At 39.2% G+C, this 12,443-nt stretch overlaps 1 protein-coding gene across 1 annotated transcript; it reads right to left on the minus strand.

Moving 5' to 3' along the window:
• Positions 1-2,898: 2,898 nt before the first annotated feature.
• si:dkeyp-67a8.2 (myeloid-associated differentiation marker homolog) lies at positions 2,899-8,565 on the minus strand. Its single transcript, XM_036562139.1, has 2 exons — positions 8,413-8,565; positions 2,899-4,326 (listed from the first exon to the last, which is right to left on the minus strand). The coding sequence occupies exon 2, from the start codon at positions 4,129-4,131 to the stop codon at positions 3,247-3,249; it is 885 nt and encodes a 294-aa protein (XP_036418032.1). The 5' UTR covers positions 4,132-4,326; positions 8,413-8,565; the 3' UTR covers positions 2,899-3,246.
• Between the last annotated feature and the right edge of the window lie 3,878 nt (positions 8,566-12,443).

Raw genomic sequence — 12,443 nt, forward strand, 5'->3', positions numbered from 1 at the left:
ATCATGATTAAATATCATATACTCACAACTTGCTCCCAAACGACAGCAGATACACACGCTTTTGACGGCTACTGAAGCTCCACTGCAGTAGAGAGAGATTAACACTCTTCAGACGCCCCACCTGTAATAATTAATATAGTGTATCTAGGTTTATGATAGGCTCCATACCCAAGACTCACCTTAGACTAACCCTTGATTCAGTCCCTCATTCATTTACTTGAATATTAATGTTTATTGTGTGATTTGCTTTATGATAAAAAAAAAATGTTTCATTTTATTATTGCAAGTCCTACTGCCTCTAAAAATGGTACTATGAGCAATTTAGATGGTTTGACCAACAGTCAAATTTATAACTTAGTGTCACGCTTCCTGGTTCTCATTCGGACTCCCAGACCACCAAGAACTCCACTTCCCAGAATCCTTCAGTCAGTCACGAGACTCTTCCAACCAATCACCAACCACCTAACAGATCACAGTCACCGGAATACTAATCATCATCACCTGTTGTACTCTGTATATATACCGGTTTGTTTGAATCATATCTTTGCGAAGTATTGCCCTTACCTAGTCTGTGCATACCGGACCGTTTGGTTTTTTCTGATTGCTACTCCGTGTTTGACCTCGCTTGTTTTTTCGTTTTCGATTCTCGTCTCTGTCTTGGCTTTGTTGTTTTGGTTTATGTGCTATTTCTGGTTACGACCCTCGCCTGTTTTTTCGACTTCGCTTTCGCCTATGCCCCTGTATTTTGTCTGCTTGTTCTGGTTATTGGCCTGGTCTGGTGTTAACCCTGTTTACTCCCGTCAGAATAAATCTTCCGGATTAACTTTTATCCGCGTGTGTCTGATTTGCAAACCCTGCGTTACACTTAGCTCAAATGTAGTTGTTTTACCCAGATGTTTCAATGTTGCTCAATTCCTTATTAGCTACATTAGCCTTGTAGCTCCACAGCAAAAGCAAAGAACTCCAGATCAAGCTATTAAATGGACAAATGTCAGCTGAGTCTCCTGGATCAGATGGCCATACTGTGGGATTTTATAGTTTTTTTTTGTTCTGGACAGAACTAATGGGTAGGCTACTCATGTTTTTTGTACTGACAAAGGTATGTTGTTTGCTTCCTTAAGAGAAACATTAATAATGCGCATTCCTAAACCACAGAGGGATCCTTCATAGTTAGACAGCTGGAGATCTATAACTTTAATACCCACAGACTATAAGTTGCTAACCCACTTTTATACAAACAGACTCACAGAAGGTATAACTACTATTAGAAGTGACTGTCAAGTGGCATTTATCACACTTGACATGTGTATATATTGTGTATATTTATCACACCGTAGTTCCGCCTAGAAAATGACCGTGGAAACAAGCAATTGAATTGAATTGGTTTATTGAATTGAGGTTTTTTTTCTGGATTTTTAAAAGCTTCAGTGGAACCTATCCTTTTATTTAGAACTACTTCTTTCTCTAGTTTTGGTGACAACATTCTACCAAGTTTGATGAATGTATGTCATAGCAGTAGTAGTAGTGCAACAGTGATTTATGGATTGTTACTTACTTGGCTTAATACTCCACTGGTTCTTAAAAGACGTCTTAAAGTTAATTTGAGTAAATGTAAACGTCTGCCTATTCATAACTGTACTCTCGACTGCATCAATCTCAGTTAAAAAAAAAAGGTAAAATAGCTTGAAATTATTATTATTATTATTATTAGCAAAGAGTCAGATAGAAAGTTTAAATCTTTTAATTTTTTGCGCGTTGATGAAGCTTAACTTTTTAAAGATTATAAAATGGAATGTTTGGAGACTGGACTTTGAATCATTGAGTTTGTTTACATGCTCCTTGTAATCTGATAACTGCAGAAAATCAGATTTTGTCAGTAATCCGAACAACACATTTATATGTACTTGAGTAATCAGATAATGGGGGAACTCCAGGTCTATATGAGTCACACAGTAATCAGATTTCTGCTTTGCAGCTGACCAATAAACTCACTGAAAAAGACGTGACGTAAACGTAATGTAAAACTCAAAACTTCTGCGGCTTTTTTTAAAACATCGCGCCGCTTCACCCGAAAAACTTACATCATCTAGAAGATGAAGAATATTTAAATCCTTCATTTCCTCAAGAATGTAGTTGGTTTCAGTGTCACTCCAAAAATGTTTGCTGCCATCTTGTGGAAAAGCTGCTCGCTTATTTCTGGTCCTGAGGTCTGTTTCGCACACGCACACACTGAGAAATCTGATTACTGAGCTAAAATTCATCTCTCTTTATCGGATTTACGTTTACATGCACTCAACAAGATGCATCTGATTATAATCAGATTTTTGTAGTTATCTGGTTATTCAATTGGTCTTGTAAACTGCATACTCTGATTTCTCAGATCGGAGTAAGGTCTAGAAATCCAAAAAAAAAAAAACAACTCACTTTTAGATTTTGTCATCTACCAGACTTCCCTTGGCTCCTTCTTGGTCTTCAAACACTGAAGACCACCTCTTTGTGAAGCACTTAAATGAACACTAACGTATTGCACTACAATCTGGGTCTTATTTCTGTATGTTTTATCTTTCTAGGTATCAGCACTGGCTTTTGTTTCTGGCAGTGTTACAGCTCAAGGGTATTTTTATCTCTGACCTATTTGTACTGAGGACACATTCTCTGAGTGAACAGAATTTTTTAAGCCTCTAAATACCATAAATATAAATGTAAATAATAAAAAAAGAAAAAAAAACAAGCAAAATGCAGACATCAACTATGATCAATTATGCTAAAGAAAATGTGTAAATAAAAATTTTGCTGAAAAATATTTGCATCACAAAATTGATGAACATAAAACAAATTGCTCATAGACTTGGTACTTCTTCAGGTGTGCATCAAACAACATGATGTGGCAAGCTTGGATGTGTGATAATACAAATTTATTCACTTAACACCATAGCAAACACGACTTCAAGCTCATCTGGATATGTTTGAAAAAGGCATAAAAATATAACACTGAAAATCTGCCTGATTTTCCAAACTGACTCATTCAGTCTAGAAAGTGCAATAATCAAATAATGTGATAAAGCACTTGTGTTAAAGATATGCAGGAATGTGACTGATATAGGCTTCATGGATACAGGCATCACATCAAAAACAGCACAAAGACACGGCACAGTTTCCCTCATTAAGGCAGCAGTGGTAGATATAGGCAAACATAAAACATTCAGTCGTTCGCATTTTCACATTGAGTCAGTGGCATTCAGTCTTTCATGTGCGAACAAACACCAGTCGGGCAGAGTACACCAGGTCCGCCAGGTAGATCAGAAAGTTGAGGGCGGTGAGAACGGCTATGGCGACCAGTTTATCCCAATCACAAAGTACACTGTGCTGGCAATAGTCAGGTCGCCGAGTCTGGCGGCTGTAATGACTGTCAAACTTGAACACAGGCCAGATGATGGTAGCTGTGAGATACATCAGAACAGCCAATAAGGCGTAAGCAGACAGGAAACGGGGGAACGGGATTGGAAGGCAGCCGGTACACTCTCCGACACACAGCACCACGATGGCCATCGATATGACGAAGCAGATGCAGTACACGGCCAGGCACCATTTGAGTGCAGGGTGGCTGTCATACGACACGGGGTTGCTGATGAAGAGGAAGATGATGATGGCCACGAAGGTCTCACACACTTTTAGCAGCCCCGGCACCGTGGCCATGTAGCCGGCCACTTCGCCCGGCCGTGCACGAGCCAGGCTCACCTCCACCAGGTAGGCCAAAGTGGCCAGACAGGAGAAAACGGTGGCCGCGATCCTGTGGTCTCGGGCTTCTCCATAGGAGGGTTGAGAGCCCTTGAGGTAGAAAAAGGGGAAGATGATGGACGCAGAAAGGCACAGTAGCGCAGCGTAGCAGGCGAAAGTGATAGGAAAGTTGGTCCAGGACACGGGCACTCGGGCTTGGATGCCCAGCAGCTCCACCGTTAACACTAGCAGGGTGCAGATAAAGCTGAACACCCAGCAGAACATGCACCAGTCGTACATGCTGCCAGACATGTGGCCTCCATGGGTGGCAACGCTAAACGCCACACATGTGAACAGCAGGGCAGCCACACGTGCCCACAGCAGGCGGGAGCTCTGCAGCACCACCAAAGGCATGATGGGAAATGTAGGATTGGTAAAAGCTTTTGAGAGAATCCGTCAGAGAGTCCACTAGCATCAGTTTGATTAAGTCAAGGCTGTTGACCAGGATGCTTTCTGCAGTGCTGTGGCTACAGTGCAGTCAGGAAAACATTCCTTTCTCCAACTGGTGTAGAAAATCTTGTACCTTGTAAATCTGGAGTTCAAGTAAAACTGCAAGCAAGCAAAGACACAATGGTTAGATACAGGCAGACATTTATAGGTACACATGATTTACTAATTTTCCTAATTTACTAATTACCTCTTTACCCTTTACATGTTAGTTTCTGAAGTTTGCTTCTTTAGTACCATATTTTGGTCTTCAAGAAAGAAGACACTGGGGGCAGGAGGGTAGCAAGGGAAAGGCAAATGTCAACATGAAAGTCCCAGACATTTAAAGCAAATTAGAAATCCTGAACAATTTTGTTAGGTTCCGAAAGAAGGACATGTCCTGGAAAATGAGAACAAGTCATCGCCCTAGCTATAACACTAACGTTGCAAGCATTTTAGCATTGTGCCATCTAAGGGGGCAGATAATCACATACTTGCCAAAAACCACACGAAGTTGTTGAGTAATCTAAAAAGACACCAGAATGACATACTGTTATGTTATGCAGTCAAAATTCAGGCTTCAACATGCCTGCTCAAACTGTTTTATCTGTGTAACCCACTACTGTCTTGTTTTAAGGATAATAGTTTATCATATAGTAGCAAAAAAAGAGCAAGTCTACTTCAGATTTCAGCAATGAATTTGAATTTTCATACTTGTTATCTGCATTAGCGTCTTAGTTCTAGTGCAAAACCACAGAAACAAACTTCAGGCATGCCTTGGCTGACTGACCACATTTAGGATAAGGGGAATGTTGTGTAAATATGATTTTTAGCTGATCACAGTAGCACAGAATGTGTTGCCATCTTGCAATTCTAAAACTCTCCACATGGGGGAGCCAACCTGTTTGTGCGTAACTTGAACTTTTCACCCCTTAGGAAGAACTGCAAAGCTGAAGGGTTTTTTTCTCCTCTACAATCACATGCATTCACATGCATGAGAGAGCAAGTAATGCACAAAAGATATCCGGAAAGATGAAATGCACAGAGCAACACAGAGATACAGTTCATTTCCTCCTGACTTTAATTCTCCTGACCACAACGGCAACCAGCGCCTGTAAGTTTTATAACATACACCTCTCTGTGTATCAGTCTCTGCCATAACATAGCTACTTACAGAACACTAAACACTACTTTTTAATAATAGACATATTAAATAATACTTCTTTATTTATATAGTTCTTTACATTTTAGTAACAAATGCCCAAAGTGCTTTAAACAGGAATTTAAGTAAAACGTGGGGCCATGTTAATAAAACTTGGCAGTAACAGTCCAGCACCATGAAAAATATCCAGCACAGTAAATAAGAACTGTTCATGAGGTTCTGCCAAAAAAACAATTATTTAGTAATGATGCATTTAACAAAAGTTAACAGTTATTAGAAGATGTTGATAGAAAAAAATGAGATGTATATAAAAAATGAATTATAACACCCTAAAACTCAACTTTAATTGTAGGAACTATTATAATAGCAGTAGCAATTTTATAAATATGAATCAAAGTTTAGCATGTAGTATTTTTTTTCCTCCACAATAAAATTAAAGTTATACTAAAGATGTAAGATGTAAAGATGTGATGTTAAAGATGCAATTAACATGCTGAAATTCTTTAGTACGGCAAGCCATTTTAGCTTTTAGCTGATCTGCACATGTGAAAATTACACATTAATTATCGACTAATTCAAAAATCCATTGCAGATCAAAAAATACGATAAAATGTTATAGCTTTCAATAAAATAAATTCAAACATGTAACTAGAACCTAAACATGTCAAATTACTCTTCTCTTATTTGGATTAAAATACGAGAACATGAAAAATCTGATGCAGGAAGAAGAGGCCATTGCTCAATTTAGATGTTTTGCTCAGATGCGTTCTCTCTAAAATGATGGTTCACATTCATGTAGGTATGGGACTCAATGGAACCTGCATCCTGAAATGACCCACAAGCGCACATCCTAATCAATAACGTCGTGTGAATGAAACGCGTGCATCAGAACAGCAAACAAACTAAACAACAAGCCTTCATCAATAGCTCTTAGCTATTCATTATTAGATAGAAAGGTGAAAAAATCTGATTTGTGCCATGTCAGCCTGGTAAAGTTAAGGTAGCCTAATATTCAGTTTAGGAGATACATAAACACACTGAGCTTTATGTGATCCTAGGAATTTGCAGTAAGCCTGCCTCAGCTGAGCTAAGGGGTCTGGATGAGGGCTGTAACAGATCAGTAAAATAGGCTGGAGCTCAGCTATTAGGAGCTCTGAATGTCGCAAACAAGATGTAGTCAGTGTGAAAACAGGAAGCCAATGTAGAGTCAACAAGTGCAGAGTAATATGCTCAGACTTTCTGTTCCTGGTTTTACACAGAACACATTCAGAATGTAAATAAATAAAAAAATACACGACACAAGCATACAAATGTTGATGCATCACTGTAATAGAATAGGATTTGTCTGAACAGAGAACCAAATTATGGTTATCATTTTTTAAATCTAACATGGCATCACTCAAATCTAGTGATCTTGTGATTCAAATCTAAAAAAGAAATTATTATCCAGGCAGACAAACAGTCTTCAGCAGTCTACTTCTCCATCTATGCTGCTGTTTCTGCTGGTGCTGTGATGGTGGTTGAGATAAAGCGGCCACACTCATGTAAGTGATCATCACACAAGCATGAGTGAGCTGAGGAAATTGATATGTAAACAACTGTAAAGTCATTCAGTCAAACATTGTCCATCATGACCTGATGTCCCTTAAAAGGGGAATTCCACTCATTTGTTAAGATTTCTGTGTAACTAGATCAACATAATGTAAAGTCATTCAGAGGGGTTTGATGTGGAATGCACCATTCTAGATAAGCTTACCGAGTTATAATTGTTCACAGTCTAAGTGATGGGAACCAGATATCGGAGAAGCTTAATGTGCCTAAAAGCTCACTCACAGAAGGTAATCACATGAAATGGTTAGGAATACATTGCCTGGTGACTGAGTCGTTGCTTTTTATGATAGTTTGGAGAGAAGGTTTTGGCTCAAAACATGTTTTTTTTTTATCCATTTATGATGTAGAGGTATGTGTGGGGCATTCTAAGGCAAAATACTCCCTATTTTACCATCATCAACATTACATATAAAAACTGAGAAGACACATGTAGGTTTGCTGGTCATTTTGGTTAGTAACTGAAATGGCTTTTTGCTTTGCGGCCTTGTTATGACCGAACCGAGCAGAAGTGAAATTCCCCCTTTAATATCTCAATCCATCAGATAATGAACTCTGATAATTGAAGGACTTCATCACTTACAGGTATTATCTTCACACTATGTAAAGCTGTACAGCACACATCTTTTTAGCACTTCTGGTTCTAAAGGTTTTGCACGGTTGAGGATGCAGAGGAGCAGATTACGAACGGATGTGGTAGCAGGGCTAGGTGGGGCGTGTGTACCATGGTTAGTGGGGAAGATGGAAGCCACAGACTGGTAAACGCAGATTCTAGATTTTCACATTGATGTGATAAAACAGCGTTTTGGGTCATTTTTCATTTGATTCTGAATCTGAAGTGATTCATTGACCTTCTGCCCTTTAAACACTCCTGTCCTCACGAGGAACATCGCGTTATACCATAGCAAATGGTGTGGCCAGGGCCACAGAGGGGCGCGGCACGTTTTCTTTAAGCCCACCAAAGCAACTGAGTAAACAGTGGTGCGTTCACGAGGTTGACGTTGGCTTCCTATCCGCCAGCTTCTCGTTCGAATTTTTCCGTTCCACCTTAAATGGTGCGTCAGTTGTAATGTAACTGCTGCATCATTTAAGGTGGAACGGGAAAATTCGAACGAGAGGCTGGCGAATGAGAAGCTGACTTCAGCATCTTATTTCAAAACGAGCTCCTTTCATCACACTGGCTAATTCTAAGCCTTAAACGGCATTAATTCACTTCCTCTCGAGAGCATTGCGAAACATAAACGTTAAACGAAGCACATACGGCGTTAAAAACAATTTATCACCAGAGACCAGAGATTTTCTGTCTGTTACGCCGTTAAGAATTCAAGCTAATAACTTTCAGAGCCTGTTTGCCACGATTTACCCCCGTAATGATGCAGAACGACGGGATATTTTCCTATATCTTCTCTAATAAAGCTACATTCTGAACAGAAACCTACCTTCTCCTCGTAGTTTGGTCCGTTATTTCACTTTTTCCTGACAATAGTGAGGTGTGGTGCGAAAGTCTCGGCGCTCCCAGATGTTTCCTTCCTTAACGGAACTCAGTCAGTCCTCCACGCCCTGCTCTTACCAAATTAGGTGCTGAAGTGCGCTCAGTCCTGCTTTCTGTCATTCCTCCCCCAGCCCAGAATACTCCAGGGAGGCTGATCCCAGTCTGGGACACACACAGAATGGACATCGTTTAATCAAATAGATAGTTATTCTCTCGGGGGGTAGTAAGAGTAAAAGAGCTAGAAAGATGTTTGAACGTTTAGTGTCTCATTCTCATAACAGCAAAAAAGTAAAGTGTGCCAGATTGAAAAAAGATAGGAAATTTCATTGAATTCAGAAATTGAATTCAGAAATAATGTTTCTTAATATAAAATAGCAAAGAACTTAAGGATTTCATCATCTACGGTACATAACATTAAAAGATTCCGAGAATCCAGAGAAATCTCTGTATGCAAGGGACAAGGCCGAAAACCAATACTGGCTCTCAGGTGACACTGCATCAAAAACAGACACGATTCTGTAGTTAAAATCACTGCATGGGCTCTGGAGCAAACCTGAGAAACACTGTCTGTGTTCGTTGCTGCAGCCACAAACGCTAGTTAGTACTCTACCATGCAAAGAAGAAACCATATATAAAGAGGATACAGAAACGCCACCACCTTCTCTGGGTCAGAGCTCATTTAAGATGGGCTGAGGCGAAGTGGAAAAGTGTCCTGTGGTCCAATAAATCAAAATTTGAAACTCATTTTGAAAAATCATGGACGCCGCAACCCCAGGCTAAAAATTAGAGGGACTATCTGGCTTGTTATCAGTGCACAGTTCAAAAGCCAGCATCCGTGATGATACAGGGATGCATTAGTGCACATGGCATGGGTGACACTAATCTGTAAAGGAATCAATTATTGCTGAATGATATATACAGGAGCAAAATATGCTGCCATCCAAATGATGTCTTTATCAGGGAAGGCCTTGCTTATTTCAGCAAGACAATGTGAAACCACATTCTGCATGTAGTATAATAGCATGGGTCCGTAGTTTAGTACAGACCTGTCACCTCTGAAAACATTTGGCATATAGTGAAACAAAAAATATGACAAAAGACCCCAAACTTAATTTTTTTTTTCAATTTATGAAACAAATAATAAATAGAAATTGTTGCTAAAATCTGCAGGAAAATGCATTTAAGCGTACTCTCAGTAGAGGATGTGTTAACTTAGAAAAATCAACAACTCCACAAAGTACTGCTCACTTTCCCAGTATGTTTTGGAAATAACAGTTAATTACTGTAAAAAACATTTTCACTCCTTTGACAAGATGCTGGAGCTGCTTCTCACAGAATGCATCATTCTCACAGCAATCTGCTGTAGTTAAAAATACAGTAGATTACTGTAGTGTAATCTCTTGCATCAGTTCTTTACAGTGCAAATCATAACTCGTTGAAAGAAAATCTAACAAAGACAGAAGGCACTTATGAAGACACTTTTGTTGACGTCATCTACGGCCTGGGATCATCGCTGATAAAGATTGATAAACATTGCACAATCAACAACGTTTCAACAGAAATATTTCAAGGTTCTAGAGAAGATTGGGTTAATGTTTTGCTCAAAGTATGCCATATGAGGGCTTTACATTGAAAGAGAACTGCCAGACATGCAAACAGGATTCAGGAATGGTGGAGGAACAAGGGGTATCAATGCTGATGTACACTGGATAACTGAACAAGCTCAAAGAGTGACACAAAGAGGATGTCAACATGGGCTTCGACAGTCGACCACATAAAATGATGCCCTCATGAACATGGCTACACCAGAGCATCTCATTGTTTCTACTGAGGAACCTCTACCAAGACCATGAGCCAAACATCACAATTCATTATAATCTTTTTTTATAAATGCTGTCTTGTTAAAATACAATGTAGGCATTTTCAAATAAAAAACAACATTTAATACATTAAACATTAAGTTAAAGGTTACAGTAGTCTGCAAAATTCAGAGACCACCCTTTCATTTATTCCATTTCCACTCAAAAAAGCTATTAAGTACAACTTATTCATTTTCAGAGTCAGGACAAAAAAGCAGACAACATATTTTTCAAAGAAAATTACACAGAGGCCTCAATGAGCAAATATATTTCAGTATTTATTGTGTCCACTCTTTACCTTTATTACAGCTTCCATTCTTGTCAGGACACTCGCTTTCCAGTTTCAAAGAAATCTGCAGGGATATTTTTCCCACTTCCAACATTCAGTCTTAGAAGTTGGTTACATTTTCTGCTTTTCCAAATAATCCCAAACACATTTAATGATAAACTAAAAAAACAACTAAGCATAAGGATTTAGACCTTTGAAGGATTAAGTTATGATTTATTTAAATTCAATGCATTAACTGAGAGAGTAATAAGCTAAATATAAACAAAATCATTTGTAGGGTACTGTTTATCAGGAGTTGGCTGTCCCAATCCTTAACTCCTAAATTTACACTTGTGAAAATAGGACAATTGTTTTTTTTTTTAATATCTTTTTGATTTATTTTTAAAATTTAGTTGAGAGATTTAGATTTATCATAAAAACCTGAAATAAAAAAAACTAAAATTCTAGTTTAAATCCGCAGGCAGAGCCTTGTTTTAGCCATGCCCCTGCATTTCAGAGCAGGAAGTGAGACTGCTTCCCTGTCCTTCATGGCCACATGGTGAGCAGTTATATCCCATTGTTTTGTAGCAAATGTGTCCCAAAGTCTCAAAACCAGTGTGTAATATTAAGAATTGTCACTACTGAAACACATCTTTTCTGCAACTTTGCGTTTTAATTAAAAATATTGTAATATTTAATTAAAACGTAATATAATACTGTTCAAAGCAGTGCTTGCTAGTCATGTACTGGCTAGTGTTTGAGTTCTGCTCAAAATTAGTTAAAATTATCACTACCGAAACAGTCTCTATCAAAACATTTGGGAAAGTGTATGTAGTGTTATGATTATTTTATTATTGACAAAATAAAATGCTCAAACAGTAATTTTAATAAATAACCACAATGATTAGGGTCTCTCAAAGCACAAGGATTTTAGTCAAAGTCTAAGTCACTTAAAAGTCTGAAATCTCTTTTGAGCTCTGATTTAAAGCTAAAGCTCACATCTAGTATTAAAGACCTCTACGAATGTGACAGATTTAGGCATCACATCAAAACAGCAGAAAATACAGGTTTATCTGCTGCTCCAGCTCTGCAGAATGTGGGTGTCTTAGATAAAAGCAGCCTTGGTAACAGGCAAACATTTTAGACATTCAGTCATTCACATGTTTTGCATTGATTCACTGGCATCCATTCTGTCATGTGCATACAGAACTACTCAGAAAGATCAGAAGGATGGCAACCAGTTTATCCCACCAGCAAACTCCCACTGGGAAATGTCAAGTTCCCAGTGTCAGGGGTGTTTCAACGGTCAAACTTGAACACAGGCCAGATGACAGTAGCTGTGAGATACTCCCCAGCAGCTCCACCGTTAGCACCAGCAGGGTGCTGATAAAGCTGAACACACAGCAGGACATTCACCAGTCAAACACGCTGCCAGACAGCAAGTCTCCATGGGCTGCAATGCTAATCGCCACGCATATGAACAGCAGGCAGCCACACGTGCACCACAGCAGGTGGGAGGACTGCAGTACGATCAAGGGCATGATGGGAATATACGACAATTTACGAGAGAACCTGCTAATATATCAGAGAGTCTGCTAATGTCAGTTTGATTAAATCAAGGCTGATGAACAGGATGTTTGCTGCAGTGCTGTGGCTGCACTGCAGTCAGGCCAACATTGCTTTCTCTACAGACACACACACACACACACACACACACACACACACACACACAAGTGGATCAGACACAGCAGAGCTGCTGGAGTTTTTAAATACCTCAGTGTCACTGCTAGACTGAGAATAGTCCACCAACCAAAAATATCCAGCCAACAGCGTCCTGTGGGCAGTGTCCTG

The sequence above is a fragment of the Colossoma macropomum genome, unplaced genomic scaffold (genome assembly GCF_904425465.1).
Source record: "Colossoma macropomum unplaced genomic scaffold, Colossoma_macropomum, whole genome shotgun sequence".
Taxonomy (NCBI): Eukaryota; Metazoa; Chordata; class Actinopteri; order Characiformes; family Serrasalmidae; genus Colossoma; species Colossoma macropomum.